This window comes from Belonocnema kinseyi, chromosome 7 (assembly GCF_010883055.1).
Source record: "Belonocnema kinseyi isolate 2016_QV_RU_SX_M_011 chromosome 7, B_treatae_v1, whole genome shotgun sequence".
Lineage (NCBI taxonomy): Eukaryota > Metazoa > Arthropoda > Insecta > Hymenoptera > Cynipidae > Belonocnema > Belonocnema kinseyi.
Window position 1 is genome coordinate 35,053,343 of NC_046663.1, and position 25,855 is coordinate 35,079,197.

General features: G+C 26.1%; 1 protein-coding gene across 3 annotated transcripts in view; it reads left to right on the plus strand.

The window, feature by feature from the left end:
- The window catches only part of LOC117177436, a 65,368-nt gene that overhangs the window by 23,389 nt on the left and 16,124 nt on the right, over nt 1–25,855 (plus strand). For all 3 annotated transcript variants that reach the window (XM_033368117.1, XM_033368118.1, XM_033368119.1), the window contains exons 2-6: nt 9,334–9,495; nt 12,632–12,770; nt 18,735–18,877; nt 22,092–22,215; nt 22,348–22,494. In XM_033368117.1, coding sequence (XP_033224008.1) covers nt 9,456–9,495; nt 12,632–12,770; nt 18,735–18,877; nt 22,092–22,215; nt 22,348–22,494 — 593 coding nt within the window. In that variant the 5' untranslated portion in view covers nt 9,334–9,455. The remainder of the gene's footprint in view (nt 1–9,333; nt 9,496–12,631; nt 12,771–18,734; nt 18,878–22,091; nt 22,216–22,347; nt 22,495–25,855) is intronic.

Genomic DNA, 25,855 nt, shown 5'->3' on the forward strand with positions numbered 1-25,855 from the left:
CTAATACCTTTTCTGATGAGAATGTAAAAAAAAAACATTAATAAAATTTATTTACTCTACTGTCGGTGAAAAAATGTTATCTATTTATTTTTTCTTCGCTTCTGTTTTGTGTCGAAAAAATTACTTTTGGTATTTTTAAGTTTTTTTATAATTAAAGCGAAAACGACGTATCCTATAAGAAAGTGATTAATAAAAAATTTGTATATACTTTTTGGGCGTACAATGCTTTTATTATCTTTTATTTCAATCTTGCATAGTTTGACCGCAAAATGCAATTGTTGTTTTTTTTATTATTTTTTGTGCAGTCAATACTAGAAAATTTCAATTTCTCGAAAAAAATTAAAAAGTTGTTATGCTAATCTTGTAGGGCTATCAAAAATTAAAATTGTCCCTTTCAAGTAATATGAACAAGTGAACAGAGAATTTTTAAATCATGAAAAAATGTGGTCTGAAAAATTTTCAAAATGCGTTCAATTTTAAAATTTTTACCTAAAATGGCTAACTAACGAACTTGGCATTTATCTTAGGACACTAAAAGTGTGTACCACAGGCAAATTTAATAGATTAATTTTTTCAATAGTAATCGTGCTCACAGAAAGACATATATAAATACAGACAAACATAAAGACAGAAAAATCCGTGAAAACTTGTTTTTCGAATTCAGCGGGTCTCAAAACGTGGACATTTTGACAAAGACTGGGGGGAGGGTCAAATTTTACATAAATCTAACACCTTCTCAGATGAGAATGTAAAAATTATTAATTTGTTATAAATAATTTTTTGATAGTTCTGTTTTTGGTTTTAATCGTAAAAAAGAGCATTAAAAACATAATCAAATTAAAATGTTTGAAATCACACACACGAGATGAAAAATAAATTCAAAGGCAAAAGTTGTGATGAGAATTTGCCCACGCAGCAGGTAGATTTTTTTTACTGTTAATGATGTTCTTCATGATTAAAGTCAAAACTTCGCATCCTATCAAAAAGTAATTCAAAACAAATTTGTAAATCGTTTTCAAATGCATAATTTCTGCCTAATCATCTTCTACCATATTTTGCATAGTTTTGCCAAAGAATGTATTTTTTGCATTTTTCATTATTTTGTATGCTGTCAAAATTTTGATTTTTCAGAAAAATTAAAAAAAATTTATTTCAATATTGTAGGGCACTCAAAAAGTAACATTTTTCTTTTTTATGTTTTTTTTTTCATATCGTGCGTTATTTGGCCTAAAATGTTAATTTTCGTTTGTTTTTTGGAATTTTGTAAATGCTATAACCCTGGTAATTTCTAGTTTTATGAAAAAAATCACTTGGATAAATTGTTTGACTTTTCAAATAATATAAACAACCACAGAGAGAATTTTTGAATTTTGAAAAAAAGTGATTTCGAAAATATTTAAAATGTGCCCACTTTTTGAATTCTTATCTAAAATGGCTAGCTAACGAACTTGACCTTTAGTTTAGAACACTAAAAGAGTATACTCAAGGCCAATCGAATAGTTTAATTGTTTCAAAAGTTATTGTGGAAACAGACAAATATACAGACAGACACATTCGTAAAAACCTGTTATTTCGGATTTTGGGTGTCTCAAAACGTGGACCTTTTGACAAAAGATAGAGGGGGAGGGGTGAAATTTTACAAAAATCTAATACCTTCTCTGATGAGAATGTAAAAAATAAATTTGTTGAAATTATTCTACCTAAAAATGAAATAAAACTGTGTTTGTAAAGCTGTGATTATTGCTCACTCGAGAGACACGAAATAAAAGGGAGGGATAATAGCCAGAGGAAATTTTGACCCCGACTATAGTATATGAATATATATGAATAAAAAGGGGGAAAAAGAAACAAAAATGAGACAGGAGAGGAGAGTATTCACGCAACATTACTTCGGTTCACTGAGTACGCAGGTGCACTCAGGTGTAGCTCTTATTGTAGTATGTAAGCGTGGAAATCCCGGATGAACAATTCTGCGTTGTTAGATAGGACCAGTCATATCCGCATCCTAGATTGTTGACGAAATTTCTGGTCCTATGTGCAAACTGAAAACTTTTCTTTGTTCTCTTTCCTCAATTTCAATTTAAATTCCATTCTAGTTTAATTACACAGTTTAAAACTGAAATTAGTTTTTCCTGGTCGTTGCGCAGTAAACGGACACAAAATTTATAGTGTAAACAGAAAAAATACTGATGAATGGAATCAACAAAACAAAAATTTATTTTCAAGAAGGCTTTTTAAGTTTTTGCTTAATCAAGAATTTTTTAATACAATTTTCAAACATTTTTTATCTGCATTTATTTAAACATCTTTTTAAGTTACTCGCAAAATGATTGCATGTTCTAGATTTTATGAGTTCTTTAATTAATGATAGCAATAAAATAATTTGTTTAAATAATTGTACAATTATTTAAATAATTCTTGTTTATTCAATTATATAGTTACAGTAAAAAACCAGGAGACACATTTCATCTGACCAAATTTTCGGCATATTTTAATATTTTCATGTTCTAATTAGTTGTCTAATATTAATTAGTGTTCATATAAACTTAATGGCTTCAACAACTTTATTTCTTTAGTTATTTTAGTTTTTGCCATTTTTAAAAGATTCAAATATTTTAAGGTTTAAACAAATTTATATTGTTTAAAAAATTTAATTTATTTGATTAATTTGATGTGTTTTTTACCGGTAGAGAGGACAAAATCCGTTTTTTTCTTAATTTTTCCACATATTTAATTAGTATGAATTATTCATTCCCTTTGTACGAAATCGGTAATAGGAAATAAATTTCTGTAAATAATTTTAATTCGTTTGTTCGCCTAAATTAAAGCTGAATTAGTACATCCCAATAAGAAAATCCAATTATTTCTGGTTGTTAAGTCTATTATTATATTTTTGGTTCGGAATTTATCTCGATATGTACTGGCTCAAAAATCATCTTTTAAATTGTATAATGAATTTAAAAAATTTCTTTTGTTGATACTATCTCGTCTTATATAAAAAAGTATCCTTTTGGTTGAAAATCTAACTATTTTTTTCAAAGTTAGTTTCCTTTGTTCAAAATTCGTAATTTTGGGACAAAATTAATCTTCTTCATTTCTAAATTTATCTTTTGGATTCCAAATGCAACTGTTAGTTTGAAAATTAATCTGCGTTTTCTTCAACAATCAAGAATTTGCTACAAAACTAAATTATTAACTTAAAAATGAACTTTTTCTGTTGAAAAATTAAATTTTTGGATTCAAATTTAAGAGTTCTGTAGAAATGCCATATATTTGAAATTAAAATTTCACTATTTTGTTGAACAAATTTTTTGAAGAATGCATTTTTTTTGTTTGTTGAAAATTCATCTCTGATTGGAGATTTAACTTTTCCACATTTATAAAATTAATTTTTCAGCGTAAAAGATCATTTAAGATAAATGATAGATTTTTTCCCTGAAAGTTTATTTTTTATTTAAATTCATCGTCTTATTTGAAACTTCATCTGTTTGGTTGAAATTGTAACTATTTTCATGAAAATTTGTTATCTATCATGAAAATTCGTCATTTCTGGTAGGAAATTAATCTTGCTTGGTTCAAAATTTGTCCTTTTTGATTTAAAATACAACTGTTAGTTTTAAAATTAATCATTTTTGGTTCAGAATTTAACAATTTGGAATACAGTTAAATTATTAGGTTGAAAATAAACTTGTTTATTAGAAAAACATATTTTTGGGTTTAAATTCAACCATTTTGTAGAAATTTATATTTTTGGATTCAAAATTTAACTATTTCATTGAACAAATTTAAAACAAAAATTATTTTCTATTGTATAAGACACATCTTCTTGTTAGAAGATTTAATTTTTTCCATTTTCAGAAAATAAATATCTTGGTTCAAAATCATCTTTTGATTTTAATGATAAACTTTTTTTTGAAATTCATCTTTTTAGTGCAAAATATGTTTCTCTGGTTAAAAATATAACTATCATGTTGAAAATTTTCTTCTTTGCTAACAATTCGCCGTTATTATTAGAAAAATAATCTTCTTCAGTTGAAATTTTTTTTTTCTTAATCAAAAATACCAATTTTAGGTTGAAAACCGATATGTTTTTTTTTTTTTTAGGATTCAACTATTTCTTTAAGAAAATTCATCTTTTTTGATTGAATTCATCTATTATTAATTTCTAATTACAATATTTTTGGCTGGAATATCATCTATTATCATCTTGGTGTAAAAATGATATTTTTAAGTCGAAAATTGAACTATTTTATAGCAATTCCTTGTTTTTGGTTTAAATATTCAAAAATTTTGTAGAAAATGTAACTATTTTGACAGAAATTAACTATAGTTTCTAAATCTTTAAAAAAATTAAGAGCGTTTAAAGAATTTAATGAATTTGACTGATTTTGTGCAAAACAAGTCATTAATCAGTAAAATAAAATATTTATATTTTTCAACAATCTTAAGTTGTTAAAAATTTAATAGTATTTTTAGAAGACAGATTAGTACCTAAGAATATTTTTATATTTTGGAAAATAAAAATAAATAATAGATATATTTAAAAAACGTTTAAGCAATTCTTAATCTGTTACAAACTTAACAAGTATTCTTAGAAAATAAATTAGTACATAAAAATTATAAAATGGGTCGAAAATTTCATGAGATAAAATATTTCTCTTGCTTTTCTTGGTTCAAATTTTAAGAATTAAGAGAATTAAGAGAACAATAGAATTTGATTAGGATTCATGGAGAAATGTTAAATAATTTTTTAGTTTTTTAAGTGAATTCTACAAAGGAGTATTAAAAAATGAATAAAATAATTTTTTTGCAATCTTTCTAGATTGCACAATTTTATTAAACATTCGAGCAGCACATATTTAGAGATTTTGAAATGATTGAAAAATAACTTTAAACTTGTAAAGATTTTGAATTTTGTAAAATGTAGATTTTTGAAACTTTCGAACATTTTTTTAAAGTTTGAAAGATTTCAAGGAAATGTAAACATTTTTTTAATGTACATATCAAAACTAAAAGAAATGTTGTAGAATATTTCAAAGCAACCATTTTTTTATTGAAAAAGATTACAAAAGTTTAGAAAAAATTCCAGTATCTTTAAAGAGATATATCGAATTTTTGAACGGATTACAAAATAATTTCTCTTCTTAATCTTCTTTAATCTTTTCAAAAAGTTCGAAAGATTTCAGGAAACAAAAAAATTTTCTTAAGATTTCTAGGAAAAATTCAAAGGCCTTTTATTCTAAAAAAGTAATTTTTAAAAAAAATTTGTAAGGATTTTAAAATGTTAAAAATTATCTTTTTGAATTTCGGAAAAGAATGTAGCAAATTTTGAAGACATTTTTTTTAAATTTTGCATGATAACAAAATTTGAGAAAAAATGAAAATTTTTCTACTTACTTATCCTACAATTAAAAAATAATTTTTTTAAAGAAACATACAAATATAAAAAATGTAATCTTTTAATTTTGAACCTTTTTTTTCACTAAATTAAAAAATCGATACTTTATTTTTTATATTAAATTGAAAATTTTGTTTGGTACCTATAATAACTAATATACAACAAGGATCTTTTGCTATTTAACCTTTTAATCGATATTTTACAATGAATTTTGATAAAAAGCTTTTCAAGAATTTAGAAACTTTTAAGATAATAAGGAAATTTCCTTAAAATTCCTGAAAAAAATGTAATTTGATTTTTTATTTTGATACCTAAATTTAAAACGTAGATTTTTCAAGATTTCGAATAAAAATTTAGGAGTTCTTTAACAATTAAAAAGTTTTTAAAGGATTAACAACTTTTCTCATGATTACTAAAAAATTTCAGAAGATTTATAACAAAATTAATTTAAAGATGTTATTTAAACATGTTTTAAAACATTTTGACAGTTTTTCAAAAAGATATTCAGAATTTCTCAAAGTATTTGAAAAATAATTCAATCTAAAAAAATATTTCAACACATTTAAGGCAATATTTAGATTTTGAAAATTACAGAATAAGATTTTAAAGATTTTAAAGGATTTGTAAAGGTTTCAGGATAAAAAAAAGTTTTCCTAATATGCCTGAAAACAAATTTTTATGATTTTTTGTGTAGCAAAATTAATATTTAGGGATTATCTAAAATATTTTTAATCGTTTTAAAAGATTACAAAAATACTTAAAATACCATCTTTAAAGTTTGAAGACGATTTTGTTTTAAAACCCTGAAATATTTTTCAAACTTTTTGGGAATAATAGGAATCACTTCAAAACATATTTTGAATGTTTAGAAATTTCAAAAAGATAGAAAAATGACGTAATATTTAGAAATAATTCTCAATATTAAAAAAAGTAGATTTTGAACCATTCAAAATTTTGGTAAAATCGTGTACATAAAATAAAATAAAATAAAATCCTTAGAAATGTTCTAGATACTTCTTTGAGAGATCTGAAATCTTCAAAATCTTTTTTAATTTTCTTACGATTCCTAGGACAATTATATTTATAGGACCTTAAAAACAAATAAACATATAAGCTTAGAATTTAAGTAGTTATTTGACAAAATGTCAAAATTTGTCAAAATGCCTTTTCCCTTTAAATTATAATTTGTTTGACATTTTCATTCTGTGGTTGAAAATTCAACTTTTTTAGTTGAATACAACTGATTTTTCATTAAAAATTGAATCGTTTTGGTTAAAATATCAACTATTAAAACTTTTGATGAGAGTTAATCTTTTTTGGTTGAAAATTGTACAATTTGTTTGATAGTTCTTTTGTTGAAATTTTTATCTGGGATACCTAAATTCTTCAACGTATTTTGAATTGAAGCTATCTTAGCGTCTTTTTGAACTCATTGGTATTTATAATCAAAAATTGAAAGATTTATAATTTTTGAACATTTTAGGTTAACTTAGCGTCTCACACTAAAAAGTGTAATGAATAAAAATCATAATAACTTGTATATAATGTAGAATTTTTGAACCATTCTTAGATTATGATGTTATTTTTTTTCGTCGGAAAAATGTATTATTGCTGAAAAAAATAAATTTCAAAAAAGATTTACAGATTTTGTGGAATTTTCGGTTATATTGAAGTTTTAAGCCAGAAATCTGTAGTTCGAAGAAAATAATTTTTTTGGTACAGTTGTAGCTCATGCTCGCATTATTCATCGGCAACAGTATCCATTTCATAAAGATTTACAATTTTTGAAAAATTTAAGCTGATGATGATATTTTACACCTATATCGGTTATTTAAAAAAAGATGGAACAGTATGTATTTATTTCATGAAAGTATTTTTCATCAAATATTGGTGGTATTTCTAGATAAAAATCACCATAACTTGGACAAGATTCAGAATATTTTAACAATTTTTAAATACTATATGTGTTCCTGTTTTTCTAGGTTATTTTGGTGTTATACATCGAAAGTAATTATTTTTATTTAAAAAATCATTCGATTTTCGAGGAGATTAAAAACTGTTAAACAATTTAAGGTTATATCACCGTTTTTCACTAAAAATAGGCAACTTCAAAGAAAAAATATTAAATTTTCAAGAATATATACAATTTTGATCAATTTTTTGTTATGTTAGTGCTTTTCCTCGAAGATATGAATTTTTAATTTGAAAAATCATAAGATTTTTAAGATTATTATTTTATTTCTTCAAATGATCATTATTCCTTAGAATGTCCTCTAGTCATTAAATACAAAATTATTGGCATTGTTTTCGGCCATACATCGAAAATTGAGACTTAATAAAAATGTATTGGGTTTAAAAGAAATTTACAGTTTTTTTAAACAATTTTAGTTTAGACTTGCGTTTTTTATCGGAAATAGGTATAGATTTCAAAGAGATTGGTCATTTTGGCACAATTTTAGGTTATGTTGACATTTTTCATCCATTTTGGTTATTTGAAATAGAAAAAATGTTTGAAAGGAGATTTACAATTTTAAATATCGGGTAAAATAAAATTTTTTAGGTAAATGGAAAAATTATAATTACTTTTCAGCATATTATTCAGTCATTATATTAAAAATTACAAATTTTGTTAACGTATCAAAGCGGAATCTGGCACTTTAAATAAAAAAATATTGGATTTCAAAATAGATTAACATTGTTGTAACAGTTTTAGGTTGTGTTCGCAGTTTTCATCGGAAAGCGATATAGATTTCTAAGAAGATTTATAATTTTGAAAAATTTTTATGTTATGTTGACTTTTTTTACCTATATTGGTTATTTTAAACAAAAAATTAGATCAAACTGAAGACATGCAATATCTTAAAAAAAATGTTCCTTTATTTTATTTTAGTGATTTTCGTCTAAAAGTATTGTTGTTAATAAAAAATCATTAGATTAAACATAATATTTACACTATTTAAATGATAATAAGGTATTTTAGCATTTTTAATCGGGAATTTGTTATTTTATACAAAAATAAATTGATTTCAAAAATGAGACTTACGGTTTCGAACAACTTACTCAACAAATATTATATATTAAATCTAAACTTAAAATATCAATTTTGATGAATTATTTAAAAAAATTCCTTTCGTTTTACAATCTTATCGTAAATAGGTTTTAGTTTTTATTCGTTAAAATTTTTATTAAAAATATAAAATTATATTTATCGGTCAAGCTATACGGAAAAAAATGAATTGACAAACATTGTTTACTTAAGAAAGTTTTAACAAATTTTAATGCATATTTTTTTTAGTAGGATGTGTAATTTTTGTTCTAATTGTAAAAAATTAAGTTAAAATTTTTTTACCAAAAATAGAGCGCAATGTTCGTTATGAATTATATTTTGATAAAACTCGTAGCTTTTGTATTAATCGAGAAAAATGCAATTAAAAATAAACCTTTTGATAAAAAGACACAAGGTGCAATAAAATTTTTAATGAAAAAATCATTTGCCTAAATGAGATTTAAATTTTGCGTTTGACAGTTTATTCTCACAAGACACGTGCTAAGCATGCGTTCGTTAAAGTTAAAGGAGCTTTAACTGAAGAGAATTCACAATTAGTAAATTTAATTTGTCGGCGGATTGACGTTCAATTTTGAAAGTCCTTTGTGAAAATGTGTAGGAAGGATAATGACCAAGCTTAGATACTATGAAATAAAAAATGCTGTGAATAATACTGTTATATTTTAATTTAAAAATTGCGTGTCTCAAAGAAAAAAAATAATCACGCGCATGGCGTGCGTGTTCTGTTTCTAGTCTAGGTCAATAAAACAATCCCGGTAAATAAAATAATTCAAATAAATATTTTATTAAAATATTTTTTATAATTATTTTCTTAGATATTTGCTGCAAAAGATAAAAATAATAATTTTTTATTTACTTTCTCTTATAGTTATCGCCGATTTGAGTATGAAATCTGGAGGATAATTCAATAAAGGATCTCTATTCACTGAAATAAAATTTTACAACATTTCGACAAAATCGATTGACCTCAATTATCCGACTCGTTAGAAAATGACGTCATGGATTTTAGTGTTTGGAGCATTGTATTTAGGTGAGTTGCGTGAGATAAAATTTAAGACAGATCATAATCTTCGAATAAATTATTTTTAGTGGAGCACATTTGATGTTACTATTTAGGGAAATATTTTATGATTTATAGATTAGGAGATAAACTCGAAGAAAAAGAGAACTATGAATTTCAGAAGGCTAATTAAAAAAAAAAAAAAAAAAAATATATATATATATATATTATTTTAGTTAAAAAATATTTTTATTATTTAATAACAGCTTTTCTCTGCTTATTGATATTTTCTCCAAAAAACACAGGATACGTTTATATAATCCCCATGAAACTTGTTTATTAGAGCCTAAATAACTTATTGGTTTAATAGTTATAAACAAATTATTATATAAAACTTACACTTACTTTTCTTTTAGGTGTAAATGAATGATTTAAAACAATTTGGCAGTTATCTTACGTAAAACCAATAAGTAATCATGATAGAGACCTAAAACCGAACAAAAGTCATTATTATAGATATTTCTTATGAATAAATTAAATTATTTCGCATTTATAAACATTGAAACTTTTTATTTGCAACAAAATTATTTCCTGACATCTCAAGGATAATAACTGAAGACAAGAGATTATAATTCGACAAGTTCATTGTTATAAACAATTTCCACAAACATTTTTATAAATAATTGTTATAAACAATCCACATAAACAATTGTTATAACAAATCAGAAACAATTGCTATAAAACAATTTTCATAAACAATTGTTATAAACAATTTTGATGAGCCATTGTTATAAACAAATTTCCTTTTTTCCCATTCTGTAGCATATAAAAACTTTCAAACGAAAAGTTAAATTGTCACTTAAAAAAATTAATTTTTAATAAAAAAATTCGTTTTTATCAAAGGATTTCATCTTTCAACAAAGTGGTAGAATTTTCAACTAAAAATTAATTAGTTTAATTTTTTAGTTACAAAATGTAATTTATTAAAAAAATAATTTCAAAGAAGGTAGTTCAACTAAGTAGCTACACTTTCAATTTAAAAAGATAAATTTGAAAACGAAAATTGGATAGTCAAATCGTTGGTTGAATTTAAATGCCCAAAAAGATGAATTTTCAAAAACAAAAAAAAAACACAATTTTTAACAAGGAAGATTAAGTTTCTATCAAAAAAAGTATTATCCACAAATGGTTCAATTTTTAACAAAAAGATGACTTTTCAACTAATTAAAAATTTTAACTAAAAAAGATAAATTTTAAAGCAGTAAAATCAAATTTTTAAACATAGAGATAAATTTTCAACTAATGTAATGAATCTTTAACTAAATATCAATTTGTAAAAGCAGTGTGATATTTTTAAACAAGAAGAATAGATTTTTAACGAATGTTTAAAGTTTTCATCGAAGTAATAAAATTTTAAACAAAAAAAAGTGACTTTAAACGAAAATACATGATCTTCTAAGAAATTGTTAAATTTTCAGGCTGTACATTCTTAATTTTCAACTAAAAATGAAATAACTAAATGTTCAGTTAGGAAAATTAATTTTCAAGAAAAAACCCAAATTTTTAACAAAGTAGTTTAACTTTTAACAAAGTGGTTGAATTTTTAATCTAAAATTGTATAATTTAATTATTGTTTAAAAGATTATTTTTTATAATAATTTTATAATCATTCATTATAATTTAAAATAAAACTTTATCGACGATTTAAAAAAAACATTGTCAACAATTAAGTTCAAATTTCAAACAAGAAGTTGAAATTTTCAATGAAAACGGGACATTAAAAAAACCTTATTCTAAAATAATATTTTTATTTTCAACCAATAAGATGAATTTGTAGTTAATATGATGAAACTTCAACTAAAAAAATAATTTGTAACAAAAGAGTTGAGTTTTCAACCAAAAAATATTTGTTAGTCGTAAAAGTATAAAAATTTTAATTAAATTATTGAATTTTTAAGCCAAAAAGACGAATGTTCTATAAAACAGTTAAACTTTCAAAATATGAAGACAAATTTTCAAAAATTAAATACCTAAATTTTCAGTTAAGCAAATTAATTTTTTTAAAAACGCATTGTCAACAAAATGTTATTTTCAACCCACAATTGAGCAGTTAAATTTGTTATTAAAAAATTATTTTCGACAAAAGAATCTAATTTTCAACTAGGTGTTTAAACTAAGGAGCTGAATTTCCAACGCAAAAATATTATTTAAAAAAATGGCCAGGCTAATTTTTCGGTTAATGAAAGATAACATTTTCCAATGAAGATAATTTTTCTACAAAATATTTCGATTTTCAATCAAAAAAACGAATTAAAAAGAAATGAATATTCACCCAATTAGTTCAAATTTCAATCAAATATTTGAAATTTTGACTAAAAACGACCCGTTTGGTACCAAAAGAAATCAAACGAATTTGTAAAATTATAGTTTAACTGTTAACCCTAGAGAAAAAATGGAGAATTTTTGTTGAATAATAATATTTTATATGCTAATATTTTTTGAAAAGAAAGGGAGTGACTTTGTAGAAAGAAGAATTTTCTTTTTTTAAGAACGATAAAATTAAATTAATTTGATCATGAAATATTGTTAATAAAAATAACAATTATTGTTTTTTTTTTAAATATTTTATGTGAAACTATTATTATTGATATGCAATGGAAAGGTGCCGTAGAACATGAGAAGCTTCTATCTTCAAAATATTATAAAAGCGAATTTGTCTATAACAATTATTTATAACAATGAAAATTGTTTTCGCTTAGTTATTTGTCATGATTAGTTGTTTCTTTAACAAAAAGCAACAACGAAATCAGTTTAAATTAAGCATTAAATCATTAGAAATGCATCAAATGTTATTTTTATCTATTAATTTGTTTATAACTATTAATGAAATTTAATATATAGTAAAAAGAGCCTTTCGTGATAAGTAATGTATTAAGTCTATATGTTTCTGAGAAAATATAAATAGACAGAGGAAAGTTAGTAGAACAAATATAAAAAATTATGGTTTTTTGTCATAAAAATTGAAAACAACTGAGAACTTAGATATTTTAAGAGTTTTCAAAGCAAAAAATAGATTACATTTTAAAGAAATAAATTTTCGAATACCAGTAAAAGTTAAATAATCTTTTTTAATTAATAATATTTTTTTATAATGTTTTTCAATCAGTTCATCAATTGACGGCTTTGAATGGCGAAAATTGTTCGAAAAACGAACATCAAAAATGCATAGCTTTAGCAGATCCTCTACTTAAGGATCCCCAGCTTATTTTTCCAGACAACATGAAGGACATAGATAATGTCTGCAGGTAATTCAGTTACGAAATGCATTATTATTTATTATTTAAGAGCCCACGTCAAGGAGATTGATTCCTATGCTTTAGAGACTATAAGCAGAATAGAAAATTCTATTCCACTCGCTTTCGTGAAAGTTTCAGAAACTACAAATAATGATTGACATTCTCCGGCTCAGGTCTAGCTGAGTTTCGTTTTTTACGACTTATAGAATCTTGCAAAAGAGAAAGTGAAATTGAACTAATTAGATTGCACTTTTCAAATCAGAAAAGAAATCATTTTCTAAAAAATATTATTCTAAATAGATTTATAATCAAAATAAAGGTGTTAAATTAATTATGTTCTATGTCAAGGTTTAAGTGTTTCGATCTAGGCGTATCCACTTTACACAGTAGGTTATCAATATCATAAAGTTCAAGTCCATTGAGAAAAAGAAATCAATTACAAACAATTGATTTTTTTTAAATGTATACAGGAAGCCGAAATGTTATTACAGAGATTGTAGACAAAAATTTTAACAGGGGAAGTAGTGTGGATTTTTGACGAAAATAGGGGATTAATAGGGAAATAAACTAAATATTACAATTACATTTTAAACAAAATATTTGAATTTTATCTGAATATCTGATATTTTAATATAGAAAGATGAATCTTAAATCAAATAATCAAATTAAAAAATAAATTACAACAAAATAGTTCCATTTACAACCAAATAGTTGAACTTATAACCAATCAGTCGAATTTTCAAATAAAAAGTTTTGAACCAACAAAAGACGTACTTTCAATTAAATAGTTGGAATTTCAATCGAAAGAACGATTTTTTTCCAAAAATACGAATATAAAACAAAACAGTTCAATTTTGTACCAAAAAATATGACTTCTTGGTAAAATTATAAAATTTTAAAACAAAGAAAATTTAACTTTAACCAAAAAAAGTGCGCATTTCAACTAAATATTTGGATTTTTAAACAAATGGAAATTTTAACCAAAATCCATTTTAATTGTAATTAAATTTTGAAGAAGTTGAGTTGTCAAGCTTAAGACTTTAATATGTTTGAGACAACAGTTAAATATCAAACCTTTAATGATAATTTAAAAAAAACGCACACAATTAGTCGAATTTTCAAGAAATTCAAATTTTTCACCAAGAATTTTTATACCAGAAAAGATGTGATTTTAATCTGAACGGACGAATTTTTAACATAGCACTAGAATTTTTAAAGAACTTTTAAACCCAGAACGATGGATTTTTATCAAAAAAGTTCATTTTCAACCAAGAAGGATTGCATTTTAACCAAATAGTAGAATAAAACAAAAGAAGATGAATCTTGAAACCAAAAAGGTAAATTTCCAAATCAGAAAGGTTTTTTAATCAAGAGAGGAAAACAATTTTGACCAAATTGTTTAATATTCAAGCAAAAAATTCGCATACCCTATAAAAATATGGAATTTTCAAAATATAAATAGAATTTTTTGTACCAAAAACTTAATTTCAAAATGAATCTTGAATCTTGTCTTTAGTCTCGTATTGCAACGTGTTGCGTCTCGAATATCGCCGTAAGTCTCGATGAACTTCTCGAGTCTCGTATTATTTCTTGAATCTCGCCTTGAGTTTTGACTTTCGTCTCGAATCTCGTATTGAATGTTGAAACCCGCCTCGAGTCTCAAATATTTTAAACAAAAAAACAAACTAAGAAAAGAAGTTTTAATCAAAAAAGGCTCGGATTTCGTAGTATGGCTTTAATCTCACTATCAAGTCTGGAATATCGTCTCGAGTCTCGTATTTAATTTTAAATCTCGTGTTGAGTCTTGTCACAGGTCATATTTGGTGTCGAGCCTTGTTTCAATCATCTCTAAATTTAAATAAAAATATATACCAACAGAATAATTCCATTTATGGCCAAATTATTACAATCGTGCATATCATCTTCTCTCGAGTCTTGAGTGGTCGCATTTAAAATCTCTTCTCGAGCCTTTTTGTGTGGAGCCTCAAGCCTCGTCTCAAATTTTGTATTGAATATTAAATTTCATCTTGAGTCTTGAATATTGTCTCGAATATCTTTTTGACTCTTGTCACAAGTCATATTTTGTGTCGAGCTTCAAGTCTCGTCTAGTCATGAATCTAGTGTTGAGTCTTGAATCTTGGCTGGAGTATTGTCTTAAATCTCGAATATTGACTTGAATTTCGTCTTAAATTTCGTCTGGAATCTTGTCTCCAGTCTCGTCACGGGTCACATATCACCTCGAATCTCGTTTTTTCTCGCAAAAGAGTATGCCGGATGGATGGTCTCCCGACGGAAATTATAAGGGTTTCTGCTCAGGATTACGAAACCCTAGAAACATTACTTCACAAAATGTATGAATTTTCAAGAAAGAAGTTTAAATTTCAATTAAGTATTAGGTTTTAACTAAATTTGGTACATTTTCACCAAAATCAAAATATTAAAATTTGTAGTAAAAAAGAAATTTTCAACCAAGAAAAAAATTTTAATTTTTCAATCAAGAAATTGGATTTCAAACAAAGAAGTTGAAAATTTTAACAAAAAAGATTAAATTAACTTTCAACCAAAAACAGTTTGATTTTTGTTATTGATTTTTATTAGTTCAGTTAAAATTAAGGCGAAAAATACGAAGAACGGGAAAAAGGAAAAGTTTTTTGAAAACAGGGGAAAAGAGAAATTTATTAAAAAGGCTGAAAGAGAGGAACAGAGCAAATAATGTAAAGTTTATAATTATCAATTACATAAATCTATCATAACACAACAAAGTTTTCCATTGAGAATAATACGATTCAAGTAGGTAACAAAGTTTAGTAGGGTGTGAAGAATTGTAATTTTATTCTAGATAAGAATAAGCTGGAATTCTCTCGACATAACAAGATTTCATTACTCAAATCTTCCACGTTTTCAAGGAAATATAATTCCTCTTTTTATCTCGCAAGAAAACAAAGTCTAAAAATAAAACATTTAAGTACGTCGCAAACGTGGACCTTGCTATTTTTCTTTTTTTAAACTTTATATCCAGCTGTCTCATATAATGTGGAAAATGCAAGCACGTACTGTGAATATGCAAGAATATTACGACCCACCTTTCACGTAGTAAATATTAAACTGAGGAAGTTGCAAGAATCTTGATCTGAGAGAATAGCAAACTTAGGATAGAATTCACAGAAATGGTCGTATTTTTAATAGTTCAGCAATTTTCTTCAAAAGGTTCATAAAAAAGAGATAAAGGTTCGATCAAGGACTTTTCAAAATTAGATTTAAAAAAGTCTAAATGTATTTTTAGGATATCTTGAATTCGTCGGTTTAAAGTTATTTTTACATACCCAGCCATATCCCGCAACCTACAAACTGAAAAAATGAGGTTCAAAGTTTAAACATATTATACTCTATTAAAATATTTTTAGATGTGAAAAACACTACTTGTACATGCTTTACAATACTTTATGGAAACAATGAAAATTTTCCTAAACTAAAGACTGAAATTTCCTTTTCAAATTAAGACCAATATTATAATGAAAAAATTATTGTTTTTCAAAACACACACTTCCACATTTTTAATTTTAATTCGAAAACCAGTAGCTATTTTACTATGATTTTGAAATCATTTTAAACTACTTTTTAAACAAGAATTATTCAATTTTTTAATAAAGTGATGAATTTTGGATCCGAGAAACTGAATTCTCAAAGAAAAGTGTAGTATGCGTTATTTACGCTAGAAACTATATTTTTTAGAATCCAAAACAGTCGAATTAAATACAAAAATACGATTTTTAACAAATTAGTTGAATCCTCAAAGAAAGCAGACTAACTTTCAAACCAAAAAGAGGAAATTTCAAAATAATAGTTAAATTTTCCTCCAAAAAAGGTTTTCCAGTCATTAAGCAAGAAAATCTCATCCAAAATATTAAATTTTTAAGTTGAAAAAAGAATTTTCTGCAAAAAATGAAGTTTTCAACAAACGAACAAAAAAAATAATAATAATTTTTTACATAAAAAATAAAAATTGATCCGATTAATATGATCTTTCTAACCAAACGATTAAATTTTCAATTCAAACGAAGAGGATTTCACAACTAAATAAATGAATTTTTTATTTGAAAAATAATTTTTGAAGCGAAAATGAAAGTTACACGCCCAATTAAAAAAATTATTTTTAAACTGAAAAAACGAACTTCTATCAAATTATTAAAAATATAAACGTAATAAATAAATGCTTACAAGGAATTACGAATTTTTAAGTTAAAAAAGTGCTTTTAACCAATTAGTTGAATCTTCAAGCCAAAAAAAAAATTAAAAATTAAGATCTGGTTTTTTTTTCCATTTCAATTTCGAAAAATAATCTTTATCTTAAGGAGGTAAATTTTTAACAAAAAATAGAGTAGTTTAATTTTCATTCAAAAGAATAAATTTTGAAATAAAAATAAACGAATTTTTAACCCAAATCAAAATTTTTCGATAAAATAAAGGAAAATTAATTTTCAACGAAAAGTGCAATAGCTAATATTTCTACGAAAAATTACTTAATTTTCATTAAAAACCAGTTAACTTAAAAAAGCCTAGAAGACAAAGTTCCCTTTTTTAGGTTAAATTTAACTGTTTTTTATTTAAAATGAATAAATTTTTTGTTTGAGATATCAAACATTACTCTTTTCTTTGCAAATTCATCTCTTTAATTAACATTTTAATAATTTTGTTAAAAGAATAACCTTTTTAATAGCATATCCAACTGGTTAGGTGAACGTTGCACAGCTTTGCTGATATTTGAAAAAAAAATATTTATGATTTTAGTTGAAAATTTAACTATTTTGTTGAGAATGTAATCGTTTAGTGGAAACTAGACTATTGTATTGAAAACTTAATTATTTTGTTCGAAATTTACCTGTTTTGTGGAACATTGATCCGTTTGAATATAAAATTCCTCTTTTTGGATTTAAAATTAAAATTTCTTCTAAAAATGAGCCTTTTTGGCTAGAAAATTATTACTTCTTGTTCAAAAATCCAACTTTTTAGTTAAAATTTATCTATTTTGTTGAATATCAGTCCTCTCTTTTTTGAAAGTTTAACTATTTTTTTAATCGATAATTTTGTTTTTAATTTTACTATTTGATTGCAAAGACATCTTTGTAGGTCGGTAGTTTAACTATGTTGTTCCAAATTCAAATTATTTGTTGCAAATTTATTTATTATGTTAAAAGTTTAAATTTTTTATTGAAGAGCTATTTTTTATGCTAGAAAAGTATACTGCTTTCTTGAAAATTCGTCTTTTTTGATTGAAAAATCGTCTTTTTGTTAGAACAGTTCTTCGTTGAAAATGAAATTGTCTTCTAAAAAATGCCGCATTTTGGGTTCAAGATTCGACCGTTTGGTTAACAATGCAACTTTTTGTAGTTGAAGTTTGTTCTTTTTTTTTAATACGACGATTTAATTGCAACTTTTTTTATTATCTATAAAATATTGGCTTAAAGGAGGTGGGAGGACACTTATGCCCCTTGAAATTCCAAACTTTCGTGCTTGTTTTTATTTTGTTTTAAATTTTGCCTCTGAGTGTTTCCTACAAATTTTTAAAACTTTTTTCGAACAATTTTCTTTTTTACGCGTCTCTTATTTGGTCATCAAACTAATTTATAATTTTTACAATTATAGTTTAGGGAAACTGGTAGGGTGGACCAGAGGTTGAAGGTTTCCTCAAGGATTATTTTTATTTAGTCATTTTTTGAATTAAGCAATTAAACATTTATGTTTGCAGCAATTTTTTCATGCTTGGAGATTAATTTTCTTTTTTTTTTTAATTTGTTGCAAAAATCGATGAGCCTTTTTTGTCATCTTTTTCAGTCAAGCTTTAGTTTAAATAATTTGGGAGTTAATGGTACACCTAGATAATCCTCAATTTGTAGATTAAATTTAGTTTAACTCGTTCTCTATTCTGATTGAACAATATATTTATGGTTGGTTAAAATGTTTTGAAAATTACAGAATGTGGTCGAATTTTGTGGATTGTATCAGCAGGTATACAGAGAAATGCTTTTCAAAGGATATGCGAGAGCAATTCAATTCTGCTGTAGAAGTTTCAATAGAATCTATTCATCAGATGTGCTCGAATTCTGCATATCAAACCGGCAAGTATTATTAGCAAAAGTATAACAAACGCAGAACAAACAATAATTCGTTGGCTTAAATTTACGCTACGCCATATCTCCCAACTGACAAACTGAGAAAAGGCGGTTCAAATTACACTCCATAAAAATGTTCTTAAATGACAAAATATACTACAGGTTAAATAGAAGCCGATTTAACATGCGAGAAAGACTGACTGATTTTGTTTTTTGATAACTTTTATATTCTCAACTTACACTTTCTGCATACTTTGAGTAAGTAAACGTGAAAAAATTAAAATTTCACCAAATTAAGGCCTGAAATATTCCTTTTAAAATGAGACCTAGAGCTTAATAAAATATTTACTGGTTTTTGGAATATCATAAAAAATGTAGAAGCTTGCATAAAACGAAAATCGGTAGGTCGAGCTGGAGTCGAGCCATCCCTTCCCATGCTCGACCACCGCATGACCGACCGATTTTCGTTTTGGACAAGCTTTCACCTTTTTATTATAATTTGAAAACCTGTAACTATTTTATTATGCTTTTGTGTAATTTAAAAAATTTAATTTAGCATAATTAGATTTTTTTAATCACTTTCCTAAAGTACGGAGCGAGTGCAAGTTGAGAGTAAAAAATGGTTAAGAAACGGACAAAACAGCCTTTCTCTCATGCTATCGCGGCTATCTTTGCAGAGTTAACGTGACTATTTTAATTATTATTTTTAAGAGCTTAGCTAACTTCGAAAGTGTCAAATTTCCAACTTTCATAGTTCATTTTCTGAAAACATAATGAATTTCAAAGTCTTTGCAAAAATTGTCTGTTCCAGAGTAAACAATTATATTAGTTAACTAAATCCCTGTTCTAAAGTAAAAACTCTAATTATTTACGGAAATTGCTTATTTCGAAATATAAATATTATATTTCTTTACGAAAATTATTTCTCAGAGTAAAATTTCAAATTTTTAACGGTTTTTTTCCGATGAACAAAATTCCCGGTCGCTTCCTGGTTTTTGAGACACTACTTTATTTACATCATGACCAATTCCATTTCAAATAAATCAGAGAGGTCGACCTTAGGGTAGCAGAATGATTTTGTATTTGTTTTTAAAATTTTTGAAAGTGATTTTGAAATACTTATATTCATAGTTAAAACAATTAATACTAAACCAAAAAAAAAACAGTCTTCGAAAAAATGGTAAAGTTTTTAATCAGCGTTAAATCTTCGATAAAAAAGGAATTCTCGAATAAAGGTTTCATAGTTGATATTTCCAAAAGACAGATTTAATTTTCAAACAAAAACAGTTGAAGTGAACCAAAGAACAAAAATTTTCTGCTCAAAAAAGATGAGTGTTAAACATAATAAAGACTAACTTTTGGAGTTGAATTCTCAACCAAGAAAAAATTTTCAGTCACAGAAGAAAAAAATTTCATCCAGATTTTTGAACTTTCAAACCAAAGAAATGAATTGTCAACCAAAAATGGAAAAGTAAATTTATAATAAAAAATTGAATCTTGAACCCAATAAAATCAATTTTTAACCAGAAAGCTACATTTTAAAACAAGCAACTTTATTTTCAACAGAAAAGCTTAAATTTCTATAAAAAAAGATCAATTTCCCACAAAACTTGGAATAATTAAATTTGCAGTTAAAGAAATGAATTTTCAACTAAAATGATGAATCTTTAAACAAATACTTATTTTTTAATTAAATAGTTGAATTTTAAACCCACAAGATGAATTTTTTGCCAAAGATACAAATGATCAATGAGAGAGCTGAATTTTCAATCAATAAAGAGTTTTCAGTCAAAGAAGAAAAAAAGTTCAAATAAATCGTTTAGTTTTTAAATCAAAAAGACTAATTTTCTGCCAAACAGTATAATTTTCAAAAAGTTAAATTTCAAGGAAATAGTAGAATTTTTAAGCAAAGAAATAATTTTTTACCCAGAAATAGAAGACAAATTTTAACCAAATTCGATAAATTTGTAATGCAACATTTAAATTTTCAACCAAGGAGACGGATTTTCAACTAAAAAGATTAAATTTGTGTCTAATTTAAGTTAAATTTTCAGGGAAAGAAATACATTTTCAACTAAAATCAAGAAACCTTAATAAAAATATAAACGATTAACCAAGGAGTTTAACTTCCAACCAAGTAGTTGAATTTTCAATTAAAAATATGTGTCCTCATTAAAATTCTTTGTATATAATTGGTATTTTAACAAATAAAAATAATTTCTATGAAAAAATACTTCAATGAAAAAAATTCACAGCAAAAACATTTATAATTGATATATTATTAAAAAAATTGTATTTGAAATAAAGACCAGTTGAATTCTCAAACGAAAAATATTAATTCTTATGGAGAGTTTAATTTCCAATCAAAAAGTTTTTTCCCTCAAAAGAGAAAAAAATGTCAATTAAATTGTTTAAGTTTCAAGTAAAAAATACGATTTCTCTACAAAAAAGTTGAGTTTTCGACCTGAAAATTCAAATAATTAATCGGAACGTTAATTTTCTAGAGAAAACAGTGGACTTTTAGGCCCTGAAAGATCATTTTTAATGAAAAAATTACCAAGACAAAATTTTTGACCAGAAAAATAATTTTTTAATAAAAATAGAATTGGTAAATATGTGCTAAATAAATAAATTTTTAATTCAATCAAACAAAATTTTCAAAGAAATAGTTTAAGTTTTAAGGAAACGGATGTATTTCTAAAGAAAACGATTGAATTTTGTTTTTGAAAATAATGTATTTTGCAAACAAAATAGAATATTTAAATTCTCAGTTAAAGAAATAAATTATGTGCTTAAATGATAAATTTTAAAAACAAATTTTTAATACAGAAGATAATTTTAAAAAAAGTGATAAAATACATGATTTTTTTGACAACAGAGGAAATTTGTAATAAAAAATAGAATACCTAAATTATCAATTAGAAAAATTAATTTTCAATAGTAAATAACGTGAATTTTGAACAAAATAGATTGACATTTTTTACCACAAATTTTTTATTCACATAGATGCCAATAAAGGTTTAATACGGGTGGGTGGAATTTGCACATGCTTTCCCTTTGCCCTTTCTGCTAATTTGTAATTAAATCAGTCTATAAATATTAATTGAATCGTATTACTTTAGCAGCTTCAAGTGAATTATCATTAAATAATACAAAATATATATCTAGAATTGAAAATTGTGTTAATAATAGCTAACGAAGATAATTATAACTTTGACAGAATACTTGCAATACGCTTCTTGCATAAAAGCAACAGTGATCGAATCAGAGCATTGTGGTAATCAGTATTCAACCCTCGTTAACGAAGTATCGAGGAGCGAAGTAGTGAAACCTAATCTCTGCTGGTGAGGCAAACTTTCTTATTCCAAGTCCTTATAACTTCTTAAGAGTTCTCAATATCCTCTAATATTTGGATAATTTCCCGACAATTTTCCTTCGGGGATGTGAGAATTAATGAACTCAATTTACTGCTGCAGTGCCCATTACCATTTTCGAACATGCGTCATCATGGAAACGAGAAAAAGATGTGATGGGAATCAACCCGAGGGAACAGCTGCGAAATTCTCGAGGCAAATCTTGGATAAGGCTCTGAGTTTCCTGCAAGAAGAATGTGCAAATTATATGTAAGTTCCATTTATTGGCTCATCTAAAAATTACCTTCAACCTAAGCACTCAGTTCTAAATTATTTTCTTCTAATTTTACAAAATGAAATTTTTTTTATTGCAACTACATACAAAATAATAGTTGATAGTTAAATTTTTCTCACGATGTATCCAGAATGGTCGCACAACCAAATTTTTGTATTCCGTGACTTTATCCACATTTTCTCTTAACTCACTCTTCATTTTCCCTGAACATTTATTTAGAGAGCAAAATTCCTCCTTTCGCCTACTTTTTGTCCCCGCTCATAACTCCTTTCCTCTCACTTTTCCTATTTTTTCTACCATCCCCTACTATTCCTTTCCTGACTCCCCCTTACTTCCCTTCCTTCCCACCTTCTAGCTTATTCTAGTTCCCCCACTTAAACTACTTTACCCTGCATCATTTTATACTTTCCCTTACTTTTATAAACCCTAATTGTCTTTGCTGTTCCTTATTATCTCCTCCTTTTCTCACCGCCCCTCCTACTCACCCTCACTTCGCTACTAACCCCACCCCCTTTACGTAATTATCTTACTTCAGCCTCCCTCTTTCTTCCATTTTCTCTAACCCTATCTCCTGATTTCACGACCACCCCTACCCTTGATTTTCATACTTCCCATCATATGACTCTTCTCATTCATTTAACTTCCCTATATACTCACTTTTCAATTGACCATCCTTTTCCTACTTTCTCTTACCTAAGTTCCCTTTTTTCTACTTACTCTCACTTCCTACTACCGCCTTACTTCTCCGCCCCTGCTATACTTCCACCCCCTTACTTGTCATACTTTGCAGACGTACTAACTGCAATACTTTATTCCCGAAACGTTTACTCACTTTCCTCTATGTTACATTTCTACTCATTATCCGTACGTTCACCCTTCACAATTCCCCGACCCTACTGACCCTTCTTTTAGAGCCTCGCTTCTACTACTGCCCCGAAATTTTCTTACTCCTACACCCTCACTTATCCTACTTCCCATAGACACACTTTTTCTTCTTTTCTATCTTTTAATTTTCTATGACTGCCCCTACTTTCCTAACCCTTAGTAATTATCATACTACCTCCGACCACCCTTTCACATCACCTACCTTATCTATTTCCCCTTTCTTCACTTCCCAACAATACACTTTCTCCCTACGCCGTCTCTACGGTTTTTCCTCTTCCCTGCATTTGCCCTTACATTCACTATCATATTATCTAACTTCTTCTACTTACCCAACACTGACTAATATTACGCAGTTACCTTAACTATCTCCAATTCCTCTTCCCCACTCTTCCTCATTTACCTACTAGCTTTTTCCTTCCCTCATGGCCCCACACTTATTTTCGCCCCCTTACTTATACTCTACTTGACCTCCTTTCACTTTTCTTTTACTTATCCTCTATTCACTTTCCCTTCTTCACTCACCCTAACGTTGGTACTATCTCTTTACCCCTTTCGCTACCTCTCTCCTACTTTCTCCACTTTATCGGACTAATTCCCCTTCGGCACTGCCATCCCTGCCCCTATTTTTCTTTATTCTCTAGGTTTACCGTAAATTCACTGCCCTGACCGAAAATAAAGAATAGAAATCAAGTGAATTGGAAATATCTCATACATATGAAAAAATTGATTGCATTTAGAAAGTTTGAAATGGGTTTATAATAATTAAATGGACTTCCAAAGAGTTTGATAAAATGCCTAAAGACTTAAGCTTAGTTTGAAAGACTTCAGGATGAATTAAACAAAAACTGAAGAAAAAAATCTATTGAATGAAGTCGAATTTAGTAAAGTTAGTAGAATTTAAATAAATAAAGAAATTCAAATAAATTCAAAAAAAGAATTCAGAATAATTTAATAAGAAATCTGACTGAATCCAAATTCAATATAAATAAATTGCAGTTTAATTAAATCTGATGACATTTTCCGAAATCTTTAATAACTGATTCAAATACCTGGAGATCTTTCAAAATTACCTAAACTCTTTTAAATCCTCCAAAATATAATAACACATTTAAAAAATTTTTTAAGTAACTAAAAACTTTATAGTTCCTAGGAAATCGTTTCATATTTGCTGAAATTCCAAGACATTTTGCATATCTGCATGAAAATATTTCTAATTCTCTGAAATCTTTTGAAATTTCTTGAAACTTTTTCAATTTTTTAAAAGTTCCTTGTAAGTTTAAAATACCCTGAACTATTTGCATACCTTTTAAATCTCATAAAAATTACTAGCATAAATTAAAAAAATTCTCGGAACTTGTCAAATTCCACTGAAATATTCCAAATCTTTAAGATTTTTATTTAATTCCTTCGAATTTCTCAAAAATATCTTGACCTTAAAATTCTTCGGAATTTTTTAAAACACTTTAAAGTATTTCAAATCCTCTAAAGTCTTTTAAATTTTGTTGACATTTTCAAAGCTCCACGAAATTCGATGGAATTTTGAAAGCTTTTGCAAATTGCTTAGAATTTTTAAAAATGCCTTGAAAATATTTCAAATATTCGGAAACCTTTGAAATCGTTGGTAATATCTTTAAATTTTTCAAATCGTTGAAATCTCTTAATTGTTTTGAATACATTACATGTAATTTATTAGAATATAATCAAATCCAGCGAAACTTCATAAAAATGATATCTACAAATTCTAAAAAAATTGATTTAAGTAATATTGAGGCTTTCAAAATCTCTTAAAACTATTGAAACCTTTAGGATTTTTGTAGAATCTCTTGGATTATTTTTAAATATCCTAAAACCTCATACGTCCAACAAAATCCTTGAAAATACCTTAGAGACTTTAAAACTATCCTAAAATATTTTTAATATTTTGAAATAATTTGAAATTCCTTGAAACTTTTTGAGCCTTCAAAGTTCTTTGGGGGCATTATTCCTCAACTGCCCCAACTCAAAAAGACATATTTTTCGATTGCCTCTAAATTCTGGGAATATGTTCGCCTACCCAACAGTAGTTAATCCACAAACTTATAGACCAGGATTACCAACACTCCCCAAGTGAGGGGGGGTTGAATTTTCAACCCCAATGCCTGCGGGGGTAGTTTCAAACGCCTGTAACTTCCTTTCTAATTACGCGATTTAAAATTTTTATGAGGGTTTTGGAAAGTGCTTTTTACACGCTTTCATCCTATTTTATTATTTATAACAAAAAAATTGTTTAAACAATTTTTTCAATAAATCAATTGTTTATTTAACTTTTTTCGCAATTTAGGCATCTACGATTTTTTTAAATAGTCTCGGAAGAAAGCTTGACTTTTTTACTATGAAAAATGTCTAATAAGAAAATGGACAAATTGAAATTCATTGAGTTACAGAGCCGGTTGTAGAGGGAGTCCTCGCGCT